Below are 20,860 nucleotides of genomic sequence, written 5' to 3' on the forward strand. Positions count from 1 at the left end.
TCCTGCTCCCGAAGTTTGGGGTGACCAATCAGGGCCCAGTATTCAAATATGGGAGACTGTAGTTGGTAGTTGGTTGTAGATCTAACCCAGGGGTGGGCAGCATTTATTTCCAGAGGGCCACACTGACTTCGATAAAATGAGTGAAGGGCCACACATTCATTGTACAATTGAATTGAAACTTGAAACACATACTGTAAGTGCTGAAGGATGTTGAAACTGCATGAATTTGGTAGACATGCCAGACTACATTAGAATAAGGTCCTTGCTTTCACAACAACAATGTTCATCAACAAAATGTTGATCTTTCTCTTTCTTTTTGTATCACTCTGGTGTACTCTGTACGAGATTACAATGAATAGATCACATGAAACAATCCACGTCAATGCCGTATCTTATCTTATCTGATATGCATTATGCACCTCTCCATAGGTCACTGATAAAACACATTGCATTCACATCGCATTCATTATATGATGAACTCACAGCAGACTGTTTCACTGTTACATTGTAAACATAAAACATTTGAGTACATACGGATGGAGGAATGCAGGTATGTACTCAAATGGCAAATATGAATTAATATTAATTGGAGTTTAATTAATTTGTCTCAAAACCCGTAACATATGGCACCCTTTTAAAATGTAGATATTTTTAAAAAAAATGGGGTGGGGGGGCAGTTTTTTTTTTTTATGACTTGGCGGGCCGGATTGAGATGGTCAAAGGGCCGGGTCCGGCCCCCGGGCCGTATGTTGCCCATGTGTGATCTAACCAGTTGCGTCCAGAGCCATTGTTTTGATCCCGCCCCTTGGGAAAATAGGAGCCTCATAGCCTCATAGAAGCACCAGACTCCACGCAGTGATATAGTCTAGCTACGCCAGGCTAAGTTTGCCCTTCACCCATCTCACCATGTGTCTGTGTGTGTGTATGCATTTCATATTATTTTCCTCTAGAAGCAAAGTAGAGGCACTGAAAAGTATCAAATGGGGTGTTGTGATTAATGTTTCAGGAAAGACATGTTTAGGAACACAGATGTTGACTTGCGTCAGCTTGGTAACCTTGTGCTTTATCTGCTGTCTGCAAATAGTCGTTTCCACTTGCCATCTGTTTATTTGGCTACTTTATTTGACATCCCTTTCTATTTGCCATCCATGTGAGCATGTTAATACAGCGCTTAAACACCAGCTTATCATACATGTTAATGTATCAGGGAAAAACGTCTCGTACCGGCAGTATTATATCATCGCTGTCGAGTCCAAAATCAAAACGGTTACTTTTCAAGAAATGGATAAAGAAACTGTGTTCCAGTGGAACTTATTATTTAGTCACAATCTCTTGTTAATATTCACTGGTTAGATATTATAAAACCCACAGACTTAACAACTTTCAAACTGACGTCCATATTTTGGGCATGTCATTATTGGTGGACATTTTCAAAAATTGTCAAAATAAAAAATTAGATCTACTGGCTCACACAACATGTTACACAGGTATTGCCTGTCCACCGATTTCTCGGATTTTGTATTTTACCCCACCATAAAACTAGACCTATCTATTGCATTTCTATGCTTTATAAATCACCATACATCCATAATGATAGCTCTATAACAACTACTCATGCTCAAGTATTATTTTCACTATCATTTCATTCTAGCATCTATGTGACTCCCTTTCCTGTAGAAATAATCTGATCCCTGTGGCCAGCGGTCAGCACGCCAGTCATGGTTTAGGACACATCATTTCATGAAAGGAAGTGAATGTGAACCTGGTAACATGAGCGTCCTTCATTGGCTGCTGCAGCTGTGCAGTGATACAAGGGAGGGTGGTGAGAATGATGGACTTGGGTTTGCCGGTGATAAAGCCTATAATTATTTTATTTTTTGGTGGATTGGCATTTTTGTTTCTTCCATCCTACTGACTTGTCCTTGATCTTGTGCTCAAAATTGTCTTTATTCAAATATATTTTTGATTAGTTCTGAAGAGCGGCAACATGTTTGATATTTAGTCTCCTATAGTTAGTGTTTCAGAGCATGACTGGTGTTAAGGACTGAGCGTGCCCAGAGCCGTTCCCATGGCCCCCACTCCTCTCCCCCTCCAGTTGTTATTGCTACCTTATGTTCTGCTCTCCTTCTCTAACCAAGCCTCCCACCTCTCCCTTTCATCCCTTACTGCATCTAGCTCTAGTCTTCCTCTCTCATTCTCAAAATGTTCCCTTCCCCTTTGCATAGCCGACCCTTTCATCTCACCCCCCTCTTCTTTCGTTCCCCCTTGTAACAAATCTTGCTGACAGGCTGCGTGTGTCTGGCTGCTTGCAATTATAAACACACAGACGCACAATGTACAGTACATTAGCATACTGCTGTCATGGCATCATATGACCACAGTAGCCAATGAAACTACTGCTTACTCCACCAAGCCAGACATCTGCCCTGTATGTTTCAGCCTATCAGGGCAGCTGTTGATGTCAGCACTGGCTGCTGCTTTGTGTTTTTTTTCCTCCCCACTCTGCCTGCGTGAGAGGAAGTGCGCGTTTCCTGCCAGGGGAGGGTCCAGGATTAGCTGGGCTTCGTCTACCCTCATACCAATGCTCAGCTGATGCTGCTGTGAGAGAATACTTTTAGCCAGACCAAGCTAGCCAGCTAGCTTTCAATCTGAATGCTTTGCTTTGGTTGGTGTCGGATTATATCAGCAGACCGCGGATAGGAAAACGAGTAGGGTTTGATAGTCACTCTCTGTCTCCGTTGGGGAGGAAGGAAGAGAGGAGTTAGAAAGTGGCAGCACAGCGCGTATTTGGTCGCTGTAGGGCAGGGAAAAGCAAAGAACACAAGAGGCAGAGAAAGAGGGGAAGATCCAGTGTCAAGCTCAGGGGCTCGGCCTGGCTGGATACAGAGGCAAAGCTCAATGAGGCATGTCCATCCGAGCAAAGCGCATTGTGAGTAAAACACACACACACACACAACACACACACTCACTGACACCACTGCACCACCGTCGCTGGGAGAACATAACGGCTGCTGCGCACCGCTGGGACAGCGGCGTTCTAAAGTGGGTCACACCGCATGGAAAGACAAATAGAAAGGAAGGTGGGGGTAAAAAGTACTTGTGTTGTTTGAAGGAGGGTGGTGAGTCGTGTGGTGGGTATGTGAGCATTATGTGTTTGTGAAACTTAGCAAGTGTCTTTAAAAATCCACACTCCCTCTACCATTGACACAGTATACTGGACAAAGTGTCCAAGCGTACGAGTGTAGACATATCACTGGTTTGGGCTGTTTCAGTAAAGAAGGGAGGGTCAGGAAAATGTGACAGAGTGACTGTTTTTAACCCACACCCGTTCTCTGACGTTCTGTTTCCAAGTTAGTCTGGGCGGCCGGAAAAATAACTTCTGTGTCACAGATGTTGACATAAGAGTCATACCGTTAGCTACATAATAACAGGGATGCTTTCTGTTCACCCCTTTGTTGTCAACTTGACTACCTTTAACCATGCCAATGTCATCATCCTTCTGTGATTTTGGGACTCCACATGATCTGTAATGGTTTGTCTTCAACCATTAAAGTCTCCTGAACACAATAATGATGCAACTTTCACAGGTTTACAGGTGTAAACAAAGCGGGTGAAATAATAGGTTGTACAAGCTCCCAATATTTGCCGCTTCAAGAAAGGGGTAAAGAATAGATAAAGAAAGAAACAAGGAAAACAAGTCGGTTATGTCAAATGTTCCTGATATAATACGAGCAATGTCAAACCTATACATAAGTTGCATGTTTAAACATAGCTATAAAATTAGGTAGTTAGATATGGCAGTAGATGTAGAAATAGTCTTGTTCAAGGTTAGAATAGCAATAAATGAGGCAGATATGTTTCTAGTGCAAGTGGATTGCAGCAGAATAGAATCATTGTCTCTTGTGTAGGTGAGACATCACTTAGCGGCAGGTATCAAACATGTTGGTGTGTACAAGTGCCAGTGCAGCAGCGGAGCACAACCACAGTCATCTATACAGTGTATATATACACAAAATGTCATCTATACAGTGTGTGTATATATACACAACAAATAATCTTATAAGTACAGTAGATGTCTTTGAGTAACTGTGCTTGCAGTGTTGTTTTGAAGTGCCATATGAATACAGATGTGTGCTGCTGTGTGAACATGAGTCAGGTTCTGTCTGAAGTTTAGAATTATAGCCAATTCCAAAAGTGCAGCTCTGTCCTGCTGTATGTATATCAATGCTTGTTTTATTTGCAGGTGTTTGTCTTTTCTTATATTTATGGTATTGTGTGTTTACTGTTTGTTAGGGGTTGAAATATGATATGGTCAGTCCCTTGTACGGTGGTTGGTTTATTATGATTTAAACATTTGTTGTCAGACTGGGCCTCTGACTGGCACCCCGGCCGGCACTAACACCAACCAAACCTCTATACACTGCAGTTTCAGTGTGAAAACCAATCCTGGGAAGAGTAATCTACCCTCCGACAGGACAAATCTTAATGTTCTCGGGCTAGCTAGATTGTATCACAATGACAATGCATATCCCAAGCTAGAAGAGTGCGGACGATTTGCAGGATTCTTGCCGGTGCAAATTTCATCCATTTAATTCACTGTCTTTGGACACGATTGGCTGAAGGATGGTTTTATGACATTGTTGTTGCGCAGGTTAATTTGAGATATATATAACACACACACACACTCTCTCACCCAAGACATGCACACGTAGGCCAATACTGCTTTCTACATCAGCTGTATTTTGTTTGCTTCTTTGATTTTCTTTTGCTCAGGCACCTGAGCGCCCAGCTGTAGGCCTGTACTGCATTCACACTGACAATGAAAGCAAAGAGCACCTTTGATCCTTAGAGGAAGTTTAGACCATTCGGCTTGTCAGTCAGTAAGCTAATTTAGACTTTGTTCTCTATAAAGTTACCAACCTTCCACTGTTATAAACTGCTGTTGCCGGGGTAGTTTCGTTTGTTGATGGCTTTTCTTCACATCCCTATGAGAGCAACTTCACTCGGGAGAAAGAACCCTTCCACCTCAAGACACAGCATGACTCCCCACCGTGGTAAAGCCAAAGAAGCAGTAGCGCTCAGAAAGGTTAAGTGGTCTCGGTTTCAAACCCAACCAGGCATTAGCTGATTGCAGTCATCTGCTGTACCTTGCAGCATTCTCTCTGCTTTTCCAATTTCTGCAGTGATATTTTATGTTGTACTTTAGTCACTGTTGTGCAGTGAGAAGTGAGAACTGTTAACCCTGGCTTTGCCGGTAGATACTTTGATGCCTTTAACGTCTTGCTGTACAGTATGTAGGGGTTGCTTTTGCTTATTGTCGGATATTTTCTTTAAGGGAAGTACTATTTAGCATTTAGCCATTTAGCAGATGCTCTTATTCAGAGCAACTTACGAAATTTGTGTAAGTTGCTCTGAATAAGAGCATCTGCTAAATGGCTAAACTGTAAGCTGTAAATGATGACAGATGTCTGTACAGGCAATACCCTAGTATCTGTAACCGGAATAATAACATTATGTAGCACATATCATAACAAAGTTAGAAAGTGCTTTACATAAAACTGTAGAAAATATTGTTTTGTGTGCGTGTGTTTGGGCAGCTGTTTTTGGATAGAGCTTATATAAGGTTAACTAATTGACAGAATGGACAAAACCCCCTTTCTCTCATGTGAAGAATGTCCAATGGTTCTCTTTTACTGTGTTAATTCTCTTTAGCCAAGGCTTTCTTGATTCAGTTGTGCTGAAGCCTGAAATGCGCTGACCTCTAGTCAGGCAGGCAGGCAGACCTGTCCTTTTATGTAGGCTAGCCTTTAAACAATGCTAGTTGAACTATTCATATTAGCCCCTGCTACAGTGCTTTGCTGGAAGATTCTCCTAAACTGTTGATGTTTCTGTCCACCATTTTGTGTAACAGTTTTAAAGCCTACCCGGCTAGGAGTTAACAGACGAATGGACAGGTCTATGTATATCCTCCGTATGGGAAAAAAAACACACCATTTCTGACATGTCTGTCACATAAATTCTTCCATCTGGATTGTATTTGTTTAGTTTTGAGTTCCACCACCGTTATCCTTTTCTTGTGGTTTTAGATAAGACAAGATTATCTTTTATTTGGATAGTGACAAATGCAACGGGGGTGTGTGGTAACATTCTGGCATTTTGTTTCTCTCCATCTCCAGGAGGCAGAGACTGGATTTGTCCCTAGCGTTCAAGACTTTGACAAGAAGCTTGCCGAAGCTGACGCCTACTTGCAGATTTTGATCGACCAGTTAAAGGTGAGACAAATGTTTAACTGTGCACGTGACTTCACAGCTGACACAAGCAGTTTGTCACGTCTTTTTTTTTCTTTTCTTTTTTTTATCTGGCTCTCCGCTACATTGGTGCCAGAGTTTAGTTAAGTGTTTTGCAATTTTGATTGTTGTTTTAATATATGCAGTTTGTAAACTCCATGTTCAAAGCGGATACTTTCAGTTTGTAAACTACATGATCAGAGCAGCTACTTTCAGTTTGTAAACTCCATGATCAGGGCAGATACTTTCAGTTTGTAAACTCCATGATCAGGGCAGATACTTTCAGTTTGTAAACTCCCATGATCAGAGCAGATACTTTCAGTTTGTAAACTCCCATGATCAGGGCAGATACTTTCAGTTTGTAAACTCCCATGATCAGGGCAGATACTTTCAGTTTGTAAACTCCATGATCAGGGCAGATACTTTCAGTTTGTAAACTCCATGATCAGGGCATACCATCAGGGCATACCTTGTTTACATTTCTAACACTTTTCAGGCTAAGTAATAATGGTACTATGGAAGTTGAGTCAATCACTTAAGCCACACATGGGCAACATACGGCCCGGGGGCCGGACCCGGCCCTTTGACCATCTCAATCCGGCCCGCCAAGTCATAAAAAAAAAAGAAATGCCCCCCCCCCCAATTTTTTTTTAAAAATATCTACATTTTAAAAGGCTGCCATATGTTACGGGTTTTGAGACAAATTAATTAAACTCCAATTAATATTAATTCATATTTGCCATTTGAGTACATACCTGCATTCCTCCATCCGTATGTACTCAAATGTTTTATGTTTACAATGTAACAGTGAAACAGTCTGCTGTGAGTTCATCATATAATGAATGCGATGTGAATGCAATGTGTTTTATCAGTGACCTATGGAGAGGTGCATATCAGATAAGATAAGATACGGCATTGACGTGGATTGTTTCATGTGATCTATTCATTGTAACCTCGTACAGAGTACACCAGAGTGATACAAAAAGAAAGAGAAAGATCAACATTTTGTTGATGAACATTGTTGTTGTGAAAGCAAGGACCTTATTCTAATGTAGTCTGGCATGTCTACCAAATTCATGCAGTTTCAACATCATTCAGCACTTACAGTATGTGTTTCAAGTTTCAATTCAATTGTACAATGAATGTGTGGCCCTTCACTCATTTTATCGAAGATAGTGTGGCCCTCTGGAAATAAATGCTGCCCACCCCTGACTTAAGCCCTATTTTATACTTTTTGAAATAGTGAAAAATGTTTCAAAATCTTGAAAAAAATTGGAAAGTAAAAAAAAAAGTAAAAAGAGTGACGTCAGGGTTAATGTGGTTAACCATAAACCTTTAGACCTATCGGCATCAGCACCACATGCATCTTGACACATTCAGGCTGAAACCGTGAACCTTTTCTAGTATTGTATGATCTCATTCCTTTCATCTTTCCGTCCATTCCCATTGGCCACCATCTGATAATGGTAGAGGTGCCATACCAATAACATGCAGATTTACACATTCACTTTTACAACGGATGTTAGTACATGAAGTACACATCAGGAAAACAAACGTGACTAATCTGAATGGCTGCTCCTTCTCATTCTGTGTCTATCTCCTGGGTAAGAATAAGCTCAGTAATTGCCAGCACATGATCTCAAGCCACGTTGCTGTCCGCACATCATTTTGAATGCATGTTTCACGGCCTCTCCCTTCCTGCCCATCAGCAGCTCATATTCCATCTCACCTTTATCATTTTTTCGACTCTTCTCTTGTTCTCTCTCTCTCTCTCTCTCCCTCCCTCCCTCCCTCTCCCTCTCACTCCCTCTCTCTCTCCCTCTCTCTATCTGTGTCACAGCTCTTTGATGAGAAGATCAAGGACTGTAAGGAGGATGAGTCACGCAGAGTGAGTAGCACCACTCCTGATCTTGTCCTTGTATTGGTCCTGTGGTCTTTTGGTCTAACAATGGCTGACAGCTGGCTGACAGCAGGGAGATAACAGATAGCACCATAACAGATAGCGTCATGTATCTAATATGCTGTAAAATCTTTAGCGTTAATTTATTCATTTGTATACTCAGAAATGAATTAACACAGGATTTCCTACTTCACACCTTATGATAACATAGTCTCCCCCCTGCTTATTCTGGTGTTAATATTAAAAGAACACTAAGGATTTTACAGTGTGCTGTATAGACCAAGGTCATACCCACTCATTTAAATGAGTCTTTTACAGTAAGAAAGAGATGTTGTAAGTGAGCATCAACTTCAACTACTTTATTGTCACATCACATGTTTACAGGTGAAAAAGTGGGTGAAATTATTATTCTTGCATGCTCATCATTCCCAGGATGCTATTGGATGATGTGAAATTGTGAGGGGGAAAGAAAAACAAACCTAGAATTTCACATTTTGACTTGAACATCCTATTTGCACTTCTTCTTTTCTGGTGTGCTTAATATCACTTCAGCGGCTCAGCCTATCCAGTTCCTTGTCAGGCATTCTTCTGTTTCTGTGAACCCTTCAGTTTCACGGTTAGTGTGTCAGAGGAGGCAACTGTGTTTTTTCACACTTAGCTGCTGTGTGACTTCCTCCTTGACTTAGAAAGAAATAGTGCTGAACTGGACTGTGGCGCTGATGTTTACCTGGTATCCTAGTTTATTTATTTATGTGACAAATTAGTCGTTGTTTACTAGGGTTCTTATCTTGCCCAAATTGTATATTGTAACCATTGATGTTGTGAGATAAATTCCATATATGTAGCCTAATCAGAAATGAAAACATGTTTTATCTTTTTTTCTGTTTTTCTTTAGAAAATTGAAAATTTGAAGGAGACCACTTGTGTAAGTTGAAACCTTTTAAAAACGTTTAAAGCCTGTTACATTTTTCCTAATTCTGAGTGTGCATGGGTGTGTAACTCATCTTCCTCTTTTCTTTTTTTCAGAGTATGGTAGAGTCCATCAAACACTGTATTGTATTGCTGCAAATTGCCAAGGTAAACGCATGATCAGACTATGCTTCATTTTGCCTGTTTGATGTTGGCACTTCCATTGCACCATGCTTGTGAGGTCATGCCACTGTGTGCACTGTATGTTAACATCTGTGTAAACTCCCCAACTTGAAGCAGCTAGCTTCTTTGATGGGCTGGTGGTTGATGAGGGTTATGGGTGGGGCCCAGTATTCATTTCATCACATGTCCCATCCATTACTTTCAGAGGAAGTGAGAGGAAGTGGTGCAATCATTTCTGCTTTATGTGGTGGTTAGGTGAAACCTTTGGCTTTGTTTAAAGTTACAATCCAGGACTTTAATTGATAAAATATAATTTTAACCAATCTGTATGGTAATATATTACTTGCGACAACGTTTCGATCTCACAGGATCTTCATCAGGTCAGTATCAGGATACTGACCCGAAACGTTGTCGCAAATAATAAAGTAAATCCTTTACCTGGAAATTGGTGTGCGGGCTCTACCTCCTTTCATATTAGTTTCATTGACCCAGGACCCACCGTCGATGTGCGTGTAAATAAGTATGCTTTGACAGGGTTTCCTGCAGGAAAAAAGTTAGGCCCGGTGCTATGGCTGGGGAGAGTCATGTGCGCGGGCGCGCCGAAATTGTGTGCACACGCACAATTTCTTTTTTGAAGTTCATTTCAGAAATGGACTGCCGGAAACCCTGTTTGAATATTAAAACAATATAACAATATAGTACAATGATTGAATGTGGTCTCCCTACTCCTCCATTGCTAAATTTAGAGCCTGGTGTCCGGTAGGAGTCAGACACCAACTAATTGACAGTGTTATTTGAAGCATACGGTGCACCGGATTGAACACTAGATCCGCTGCCATCTTTATCCTAGTTCAGACATTGTTGCCTTTTGCTCTCTGCATTGTGTGAGACATAAGTCCTACGGATTGTAGCTTTAAAGAAAACCTCCACACACCAAAAAAACTCCACTACCAATGAATATGAGAGACTGGGGTTATTTTGTTATATAATATATAATATGTATAATTATAAATATTCTGCTTGTATTTATATTCTGATGGAACTTGTGGATTTTGCTATGTGATGAAAGAAATGCCACACTGGCTGGGTTATTGGCTGCATATTACTAATGAATGAATTGAAGTGTTTTATGTTCCAGAGAGGGGTAGACCTCAATGGCATTCTTGACTCTGAAGTTTGGAATGTGGTTTTCACTTTCCTGTTGGCTTTCAAAAGGTCTTACAATGTTTGAGAGTATGTGCATAAGCTGGTAGCACCGTTATGAGTTAAGAGATGAACCGTCCTTTACAAAAAAAGCCTAACATTTTCTTCTCAAAATTTTAAGGATCAAAGTAACGAACAGCAACACGCAAACGGACTTATAGTAAGTTTGACGTTCTCTGCCTATGAAAACAGCTGGAATCAACCAAACCTCTGTCCTTTTCTGCTTTAATTGACTCTCCACTGTTGAAAAGGAGATCAATCAGACGTTTATTAGTTTAGTGCATGCCATCTAATTTGGTGATAAGCATTATCTGTAGTCCGCCTCTCTCTTCTGCCACCACTACCCCCTTTTTTAATCAAATGTTTCCTTCTTTTCAACTCGGCCTTGTAATTTCACTAACTGGGAGTGGTTCTCTAATGTACATCACACAGTCTGTGTGTGCTGTATGTATTGGCCAGAATGTGCATGTGCTTGTTGCAGAATAGATCATTAATTTTTACTCTGAGAGTGTACAAATGTAACCAAATAGACCTGTAAGGGTCAATTTAGTTACATTCAGAGTTACAAATGTATAAATTAACACTGAGGCGTTTGTGTGGGAGCACGTGTTACAGAACACGTACACCTACATAATTAGAGTCATCTAATTTCACCATTGATTTATCCATGTACAATGAGGGCTGATTATTATTGAACCATCAAGGACTTATAGATGTCAGGCCATCCAGAGAGCTGTTTACAGAGCCCACTAGCCTCCTGCTTTTAACATAACGTGAAGCAGGAATCCCACAGGGTCAGAGCAACTTAGGCCCCCAGAGCTCTTATACAGCAGACATAATCTCACTGCCATTAGTATTATGTAGTATTAATAGGACCATAAGCTATATGGCTCACATTCAACTACACGTGTGCTTCGCATAATGTAGCCTTCTAGCGACATGCATCTTGCCAGATAAATGTATGGCTTGTGTGTGCAAGGTCACACTTTGCTTTTAAGCCGAAAGGGAATATTTTCTGGTCCCCACAGAAAGGGGACATTACTTTTACTGCTTCACCCAGCAGATGACTGCTCAGATGGCTCAGATGTGCACACAGGGGGAGCTGCTAGGGGTTCGACACATAGACGGTGTCGATGAGCCACGGGTCGATTCCCAGACGGCCTCGTTAACCACTCGGCTACGGCCGCCCCACAGTGCAGACATTAGAGTGAAGTCACCGCTGAGTCGCTGACCTTATAGTTATTAGTAGACCTCAAGTTTTCAAATGGGTGGTGTGCTTGAGTGGTCGTGTCAAGTGCAGTGGTACCGATGGGATTGGTTTCGATGTGTGTGGTCATTAGGAAACAATTACTTAAAACAAGCACATGTCATTTCAGTGGATACTTGTCGGTCCTGATAATGTACTGTATGTACGTACCCTAAGTGGCCCAGGTCCCCTGTGTTATTCTAGTTAATTGTTGCATTAATATTACATTCAGTAAAGTAAATCCGTTGGTCAGTAACCATTGCTAACCATTGCTTACAGCGGTCTAAAAGCTGAATCCCATTCCCTCTGTCCTGCGTCATCGCTCTCCTGCTATTGGTTTAATCAACCTTCTCTCTGGTCCCACCATGACAATGCAACAGTCCTCTAATTGGCTATAATCAGGAGCCATTGTCTTACTTTCCTCGAGGCATGTGAATATGAGGAAGGTGGGTAGAGGAGATGGAAGAAAGGAGAGTGGGTGGGTAGGGGGGGGATAAATGGAAAAGTTGAAAGACATCGTACCCCACACTTTCTTCTGAGCCTGAGATTTTGCACCAAGTCACTGCATGTTCTTTCCCACCTCTAATCATATTTATCTCTGGTGATCGTCACGACGTTATGACAGTTTCCCTGGGCACACAAACAGATACTTAAGCCTCAAATTAAATCATTGCTCATTTGTCACATTTGATTGTTAGATGTTTCATTCTATATGTCCCTCAGGGAGGGCCAGCTGGCGCTGCTGGAAACTGTCTTACTGCCGGGCGATCATACTACATGACTTTCTCACGTCATTCCTATTCTTCTTTGCTCGTCTTCATCTTTCACACAGCATGCTGATCACGTTTCAGTCACAGGGTTCTGCAGGTTTGCTGCCCTTTGGCTGGTTTCTAGGATCTCACCTTGGTATTTCTATGGCTATTGTTGCATGACCTTCCAGCATCGTGTCAGTCAGGACCAGATTGAGGAGTCTGTTCTTATCCTTTTTCTGACTGACTGTCTTCTCTGTTTAATCTCATTGATCTGAGATGACTTAATACACACCTGCATAAACAAGGGATAAAATCAATCTTACAATGTTATAACAGCCTAAATGTGACATAGTAGTGTGTATATTAATATCTGCTTAAATATAAGTAAGTGAGAATGCTTTTTCTAGCACAGTCAGTGGTAAGCCTAATTAATGCTTTGTTATCCCTGTCAGTTGCTGAGAATAGTTGATTTTCAATTGAAAAATATGCTGAAAATTGGTCAATATGGTTATTTAATGTTGATAATAAATCCTGTTGGCATAGTCTCACATCCATCCACTGCTTGGAAGTGCAGTTGTACCAAAACTCCTAACAGGGCCAACGAGTTGTCATAGCTATGGGGTCGATAAGTTTTCCGATGTTGCATCATATTGTTTACAGAGGTCCCATCATTGAATCAATGCTTATGTTGACCCCATTACAGCAGGGCAACGGGCTGCTTTGTTTTTTTACTGTGTGCCTGCTTGTCTATGTTAACGTATAGAAGTGTTGATGAGAGCAGGTCACATCGGTTCACCTCGTCTCTGCAGATTTATGTTTTGCCACAGGGAAATCTCGGAGTCAGAAAGACATGTCTGCAATTATCTCAGTAGTCGGTACAGGTCGCGGGGTTCCTCAGAGTTCAACAGACAGTTTATTACCGTGTAGGCTGTTCCCAATGTTATGATGTCAAGCTGTGGAGCTAGCACTCTATTGATTATCTTTAATGGAATCTAGTAATCCCACACTTTTCCAGGAAAGAGAGAGTGAAAAGTAATCGAGCTAGTCTGACTGGGAGGTGCATTTCACTGCCTGTTGTTGACGTGGTTATGAAACTGATATGTACAGTATGTATATATCAATATACAGGGTTTGATGACTGTCCTCTGACAGTGAAAGCTTATAGAGGCCTGCCTTGGTAGTATTGGAGGATATAATCAGGGTCCTCAATGCACATCTTTTCTAGCTATTCGTCTTGACTTTTGAATAGTACAATACTTACTCACCCTCCTTAGACAACACATTGGTGTGGCTTGTAGGCTGTGGCACAAAGTTGTTACTGTGGCAGTAGTGTCAGGTTTAATCTGTAAGCCTGATGTTTTAAGGGGTTTGATGGCAATGTTTTTTTCTTTGTTCACTCCAGAGCACCATCAACCCAGTGGATGGGATCTACCAGCCTACTCTGGATACCACTGTAGTCAACACCACCATGCCAACACAGACCACACTACCCACAGGTATTGCACATCCACTTAATTTCACACGAATAGAATCGGGAGCCTGTGTGGGCTGTGTGCGAGTGAACAATGTGGTATTGTCACTTGAGATCTATAAGACTATAAGATCCCACAAATGTGGCATGAATAAACACTGACATTAATTTAGGAAGGTTAAAAATAATTTGTTGTGTTCTGGTTTGGTGTTTACAGTTGGAAATAGCACCCCCTGGTGTTTATCCATTCTTCCATAAACCTGTGTGTCAAGACTAGTGTGATGTAATAATCTTTCGATTACTGGATTCTAGAATCGTCCCATTAACAGGTCTAGACCTCTGTCTGTCCTAATCATTTTCTCAGGTCTATAGAACTGAGTCTGCTAAACTGTGTTAAAGAGACTCATTTATTTTATGAATCCCTTGGCAGTCCATGTGCAGAGGGCCAAGCAAGAGTTCTGTAGCATACTTCTTAACTCCCCTGGTCTTTGGTACTCTATTCATAACCCTGTGTGTTATTACCTGATTACTCTTTTTCTTTATTTTTTATTACCGTTGTATCGGCTGTATCTTTCTTCTGTATTCTGCCCTGTGTTTCATAACTGTGGTATTGCTATGACACCTGAATTTCCCCTGCAGGATCAATAAAGGTCTATCTATCTATCGTCCTCAACAGACTGTTCTCAGGTGTGTAAATCAGACCTTCGGCCCTCTACGCTGCCTGTGGGTCCTGTCGTCACGGTGATGGGCAGCCTACAGACCCCAACACCAAACAGCACAGGTGAAAAGTCCTTTCAACTACTTTTCACGATCATGACATTTTACTTGATGATTAATTGTCATACAAATGATAGTGATTAACGGTTAAATTGGGTTTTTGGCCTTGAACATTCGAACATATACAGAAAATAAAAATTACATTTCTGTTTGCCTTTTAGTCTTTGCAAACAACTTTCACAGGGCAGATATGACAAATAACTTAAACGTAAAGAAATGACTGACAATGACCGGTACCAATATTCTAATTAAATATGTACTATGTACAGGCCATATGTTTAATAATTTAATACTTAAAAAAAGAAATTAAAAAAAGCTGATCTAGAAGCTGACAACGTGTCATATCGCGATGGGTTGTGAGTTTTTAGAGCAGCTCTTTTTCAACAAATTAACTTATACTGGTGGAAACGATTCTGATCATTATGCAAACTAATTGTGATTATCTCAAATAATTGCAATCAGAGGATTATGTAATTATTGTGACAGGCCTTCTTTCAACAACCAGTCTCTTAGCACCGGACAGGGCCATTATGAATTTCACAGGTCTATAGTCTTTTTTTTCCTTTTCTTTTACCATATAGTGTTCATGTAGCTTCATTTCAAACCCACAGTCCTATAGTTAAACGTACTTCTATTTTACACACACCTGTGTTCATTTTAAAAGGCTAAAACTACTACAAATATCATGTGTTTCTTATATACTGTAATTGGGTGAAAGAACATTGTGTACCCACTACCCATATTCATGTCCATGTTTCCCAAACACATATTATTTACTAATTAGTACGGAAAAGAGGACAGAGGAATAATAAGAAATAGATGAACAGATGTAATGTACTTACATAGCAGTTGTTCCATGTTCCAAGTTCAATAAGCTCTCAATACATTTAAGGTAAAATAATAATAATAATAATGCAGCAGGATAAGGTTAGTGGTTGTTGTTTGTTTGCATATCTGCTGAGGCAGCTGTATTAAAATGCTGCGCTGTGCACTAAGGAGGCAGGCTATCTGCTAGTGGAACACAGGCAGTATGCATTATTAAAGAGGACTGAACAGTACTGTGTGAGAAGTAGAGTGATTGAATGCCCAGATGTGACTGCACTGTTTTGTTACACTACAACAGTGGTTCTCAAACTTTTTCTTGTCAAGTACCCCCAAAATAATATGTATTTGACTGCGGACCCACCATCTCAAAAATACTTTGTGCCGGGCTATGAGCTTGTATATCTGCTATTTTTGAATAGCCAAAGTATAAAATATGGCTAAAGTCGTTAAAATGATAGCAACGCTATATTAACTAATTTTGCTGTGCACCCCAAGGACCCCTGGGGGCCCCCCATACCACTTTGAGAACCAACGCACTACAAGATATGAATGAATGCCTGCATTGGTCAAGTTAATAGCTAGAATTGCTTTGTATTTTAACCCTCCTACTGTCCCCTTCCCTCTCTTCTCCCCTCCATCCCTCCTCCCTTTTGTTGTCAGGGAGTGGTGCGTCAGGTCCCAGTAGTGGCGCCCCCTCCCCCTCCCGCCTCACCCTGCCCTCTCACTCGGTGCCAGATTTCTCCTACTCCTCTAGTGAGGACGAGTTCTATGATGCTGACGAGTTCTCCCAGAGCAACACTTCTCCCAAACACTGCATAGAGTGAGTATAGCAACAAGGTCCTGTACCACTGCATAGACTAGCATACACTGCATAGAATATACAGTAGCAACACCGTCCTGTACTACTGCATAGAGTGAATATAGGAGCAATTTCCTTTAGCAATGCACAGCGTGTCAGTGAGTATAGTAACACATCCCTGTACCGTTGCATAGAGTGAGTATAGTAACACATTCTTGTATGCAGTGGTACAGGAATGTGTTACTATACTCACCCTATGGCATAGAGTGAGTATAGTAACAACTTTCTGTACCACTGCATCTAATCAAATCAATCAAATCAAACACTATTTGTATAGCACATTTACAACGACCCAAAGCTGACCAAAGTGCTGAGCATGGTTGAAAACAAAGCAATTCAAAGCATAAAGAAATATCAACAAATAATATGCATTGACACAGAACAGCAAAAAACAATGCAGAGTTAAGACAGATCGGGAGAGCTAAATACAACTAAAAGCAAGAGAGAACAGGTGAGTGTAGTGACACATTCCTGTAACACTGCATAGTGAGAATACATCAGCAACACCTTCCTGTACCACTGCATAGCATCTTCCATCTACACACTACACTGTGTCTATCTAATAGTATGTTGTCATCTCCCTTCCTCCCCTACACTGTATAAAACAAATGTGCTGTCAGAGCATTTTACTGTACAATTACACTGCATAGCACCTCTATCATGCAGGCAGGTACTGCATAGGAAGCACAGAATAGACTGAATAAGCTGTCATGTCTAATGCAATCATACGTTTTCAACTAAGTTAATACATATGGAAATAAATTCTCATCCCACACTGACTACTCACTCAATTCAATTCAATTTCACTCACTCACTCTCTCTTTCTCATTCTCTCTCTCCATTTCTCTTTCTCTGTTTCTTTCTATCAGTCCTTTGGGGCCTCCAACAAATTTGCCACTTGGCGATGACGGAACAGTGCTGAAACGACCTGACACCAATGAATCACTCAACTCATCCATGTCCAACGGTACCACAGATGCAGGTAAATGCATATGCACACACACACACACACACACACACACACACACACACACACACACACACACACACACACACCTTTTTCTACACAAGGGTAATGCATTTTGGGGCAGCGGTGGCCTAAAAAGGTTAGAGGAGCGTGTTTGTGAATCCTTACAAATAGCACTCAAACCAGAGCAATATTGTCTAGGATATGAAAGTGCTAGAGTGTGAGGCTTATGATATCACTGGAGGTGATTGTAACCTGCCGTCCGCTGTTGTTGTCAGATCCATTTGACAGCCATGATGACCATGAAGACATTGGCGAGTGCGAGTCGGTGGAAGAGCACAAAAGCGTTATCATGCACCTGTTGTCTCAGGTCCGTCTGGGCATGGACCTCACCAAGGTAATGCACCTACACATGCCTGTGTCTAGGGCTGTCACCATCATGACATTTTACTTGATGATTAATGACTTAATTGTGTTTTTCCATTGGAACATGGAAATTACATTTCTGTTTGGCCTTTAGGCTTTGTAAACAAACGTTGCACAGGGCAGATATGACAGATGACTTAAAGGAATGACTGACGATGACCGATACCAATAATCAAAATAAATAATGTACTATGCCAAAATAGGCCATATTTAACAGTTTCATACTCAACATTTGTTAAAACATTTTTGGACATAGCCATTTTGGACATTTGTTAAAACATAATATGGACATATTTTGGACATCTAGAAACTCATAGTGAGCTTGTAGATCTGCTATTTCCACTATTTTTGAAAAATGTATGAACATTCTTCAACATGGAAACGTTTGACAATTATGCAAAATAATTGCATATTAACTCATTTTCTGCCAATCACGCATATATGCATTCTATTGAATCCATCACTTGCCTGCCAATAACGCATAAATGTGTTTTTTAGAAGAAAAAATAACATTTTTTCCATTTAAAAAAAAAAACAAAATGACCCAAAGACCAAGGAGATATGATTTTTCGAAGATCTAGACTCCCATCCACTTTGTTAACTTAAAACTTAAAAAATCTGTATCTCGGCTCCTGAGTACTTTTTTAATTTCAATGAAAAATCTCTGGCAGACAACTGCAAAAAAATCTGAAATAATTCAGACAGGTTAAGTCAGGGATGTCAAACATACGGCCCGCGGGCCGGATCAGGCCCGCTAACTAGTTTAATCCGGCCCGCGAGATGATTTTGCAAAAATTAAAAAAAAAAAAAAAAAGTTTTTTTTTTTTTTTTTTTTTTTGCCCAAAAATGTTTTAATTGCTTTTTGGCCAAGTCTACACCTGCAACCACACGTAACTTCCACTTTCCTCTTCTTCTTCTTCGTCTTTGTATTGATATTGTCTGTGTTGGAGCGCCTCAGTGCGGCTGCAGAGTTCATGTGCAACCTCTTCCAGAGAGAGATAGAGACACTAGAAACTCTGCTGGAGACACAAAACAAACTGTGTAGACTTGGCCCTTTGAAATAAAATGTTTTTTATAAACACATTTTTTTTTCTTAACGGTAATCGATTAATTAATCGGTAAGGCCTAACGGTAAACGGTTAATAAAATGTCTCCATTTGGCCATCCCTATTTGTGAAGTTTACATTTTCAGAATGTGCTTGTACTAACTAAGACTAAAAGTAAACAAATAAAACTATCTGAAGTTGTTGTTATTGTTATTATTAGTTATTATGCCATGATTTTACCGGTCCGGTACCGGTCCGGCCCTCTGGCCCTCTGGCCCTCCTCCATGTGGCCCCTGAGCTAAAATGAGTTTGCCATCCCTGGGTTAAGTGTTAAGACACCGGTCGACCTGTGTCTTTGGCAAATGGGCAGGTAACTGTACATTTGTACAGTTTGTTTGCCAGTTTCTATGTTTGATCTTGCTGTTTTGGTTTTAAGCTAACCATCTACAGATGGTTACACTTTTGACTTTATAATCTCTTTGTATCTATCTTCTGTAGTGTGTAATAATATTTCTTAATTTTTCACAGGTGGTCTTACCAACTTTCATCTTGGAGAGGAGGTCTTTATTAGAAATGTATGCAGACTTCTTTGCACATCCAGACTTATTTGTCAGGTATGTCACTCACTTAAGTGCAGTTCTTTGAGCACAGGTTCTTTGGTGCCTCTATTGTTGTTGCCCTGGTGTTGCTGCAGTGTCTCCCTGCCCTTCTGTCATATGTAATGCACTAGAAAGATAGCAACACAAATCTTTATTTACCTCTATAGACATATTCATGGTTTGGTTTGACTACTGTACATTAGTATTGTCCCAATTAACATACAGTGCTTACAACTTGGTGGAGTTGCCACGTGGGATGAGACAACAAGTTAACAACTCCCAGAAGTTCAGACAATCAAAAGAAAGCATTTTTAAAATGTAGTACTTTTTCATTGAATGACAATTGATAGATTTAAGGCACAATCTGTAATTCAGTAAACGCAATTAGCCGTGGCATGTCTGCAAGTGGGATGCCACTTGGGAACTGCACTAGTGACTCCTACAGGTTGGTTGTGGTGCCTGTTCAGCAAGGAGCAGAAATAGGATAACTGCGCACTGTCAGGTGAATAGATGTGTATTTGAGGAGATGTGTGGTTATCTGCACCTTCCCCAGAACAACAAGCAGGGTTTGACAGTGATAGAAACTACATACACATGGGAGTAATTTGATCAATGATCAAATTGGGGAGAAAGAATAAACCCTAACAATATATTAATTGTCCTGATATGACCAATCCCACCCATCTGGTACTTCATGAAATAAAAATGAAATAAAAAATAATAATACAAATATTTGTAATAATTTGCTGATGTGTAAATGTTATTGTGAGATATGTAAAAAGTGAAATGAAAATGCAAGCAAGTTCATCTTAAGTGTCTTCCGCTCTGTGCCCCCTGTAGCATTGCTGATCAGGAGGAGCCCCGGGAGCGCATTGTACAGGTGGTGAAATGGTACCTGTCAGCGTTCCATGCAGGAAGGAAAGGCTCGGTAGCCAAGAAGCCCTACAACCCCATCCTGGGGGAGGTCTTCTACTGCCACTGGGATCTACCCACCGAGACAGAGACAGAGGAACCCAGTCAACCCACCCCCCTGCCGGCAGTAAATCAGCAGGTAGATGTAGTGTTATTTCTTTCTTGTCACACTGAATGAAAATTATAATTGTGTACTGAATATTACATTATGATATTAAGTTACAATATGTTATGTACATTTTGCATTGTTTTCATCATTTGTTAAATGTATACAGGTACCTTCCTCACAGGAGACTCTATCAGATGGTCCACTTCCGTGGTCTTCGCCAAACAGTGTGTGTTTTGTAGCAGAGCAGGTCTCTCACCACCCTCCCAGTGAGTATCTGACCCTCTCATCTCCCCTCCTGGCATTGAATTGATGCTTCATAGGACCCTCTCTTAAACATTTATACAATGTCTCTGGAATGCTTTGATTTGTTGATAACCTGGATGGCGATA

General features: G+C 40.8%; 1 protein-coding gene across 8 annotated transcripts in view; it reads left to right on the forward strand.

The window, feature by feature from the left end:
* Positions 1–20,860, forward strand: part of osbpl9 (oxysterol binding protein-like 9) — a 46,492-nt gene that overhangs the window by 20,023 nt on the left and 5,609 nt on the right. For 3 of the 8 annotated variants that reach the window (XM_084065676.1, XM_084065679.1, XM_084065681.1), the window contains 13 exons: positions 6,177–6,272; positions 8,128–8,175; positions 9,083–9,112; positions 9,214–9,264; positions 10,604–10,642; positions 13,883–13,976; positions 14,628–14,732; positions 16,214–16,373; positions 17,282–17,394; positions 17,658–17,776; positions 19,380–19,465; positions 20,291–20,507; positions 20,638–20,737. In XM_084065676.1, the coding sequence (XP_083921802.1) occupies positions 6,177–6,272; positions 8,128–8,175; positions 9,083–9,112; positions 9,214–9,264; positions 10,604–10,642; positions 13,883–13,976; positions 14,628–14,732; positions 16,214–16,373; positions 17,282–17,394; positions 17,658–17,776; positions 19,380–19,465; positions 20,291–20,507; positions 20,638–20,737 (1,258 nt within the window). Of the gene's footprint in view, positions 1–2,331; positions 2,930–5,061; positions 5,087–6,176; positions 6,273–8,127; positions 8,176–9,082; positions 9,113–9,213; positions 9,265–10,603; positions 10,643–13,882; positions 13,977–14,627; positions 14,733–16,213; positions 16,374–17,281; positions 17,395–17,657; positions 17,777–19,379; positions 19,466–20,290; positions 20,508–20,637; positions 20,738–20,860 lie in introns of those variants that run through there. The other 5 variants (XM_084065678.1, XM_084065680.1, XM_084065683.1 and 2 more) reach the window with 4 other exon arrangements.

Source organism: Gymnoscopelus microlampas (assembly GCF_963454915.1).
Source record: "Gymnoscopelus microlampas genome assembly, chromosome: 9".
Taxonomy (NCBI): domain Eukaryota; kingdom Metazoa; phylum Chordata; class Actinopteri; order Myctophiformes; family Myctophidae; genus Gymnoscopelus; species Gymnoscopelus microlampas.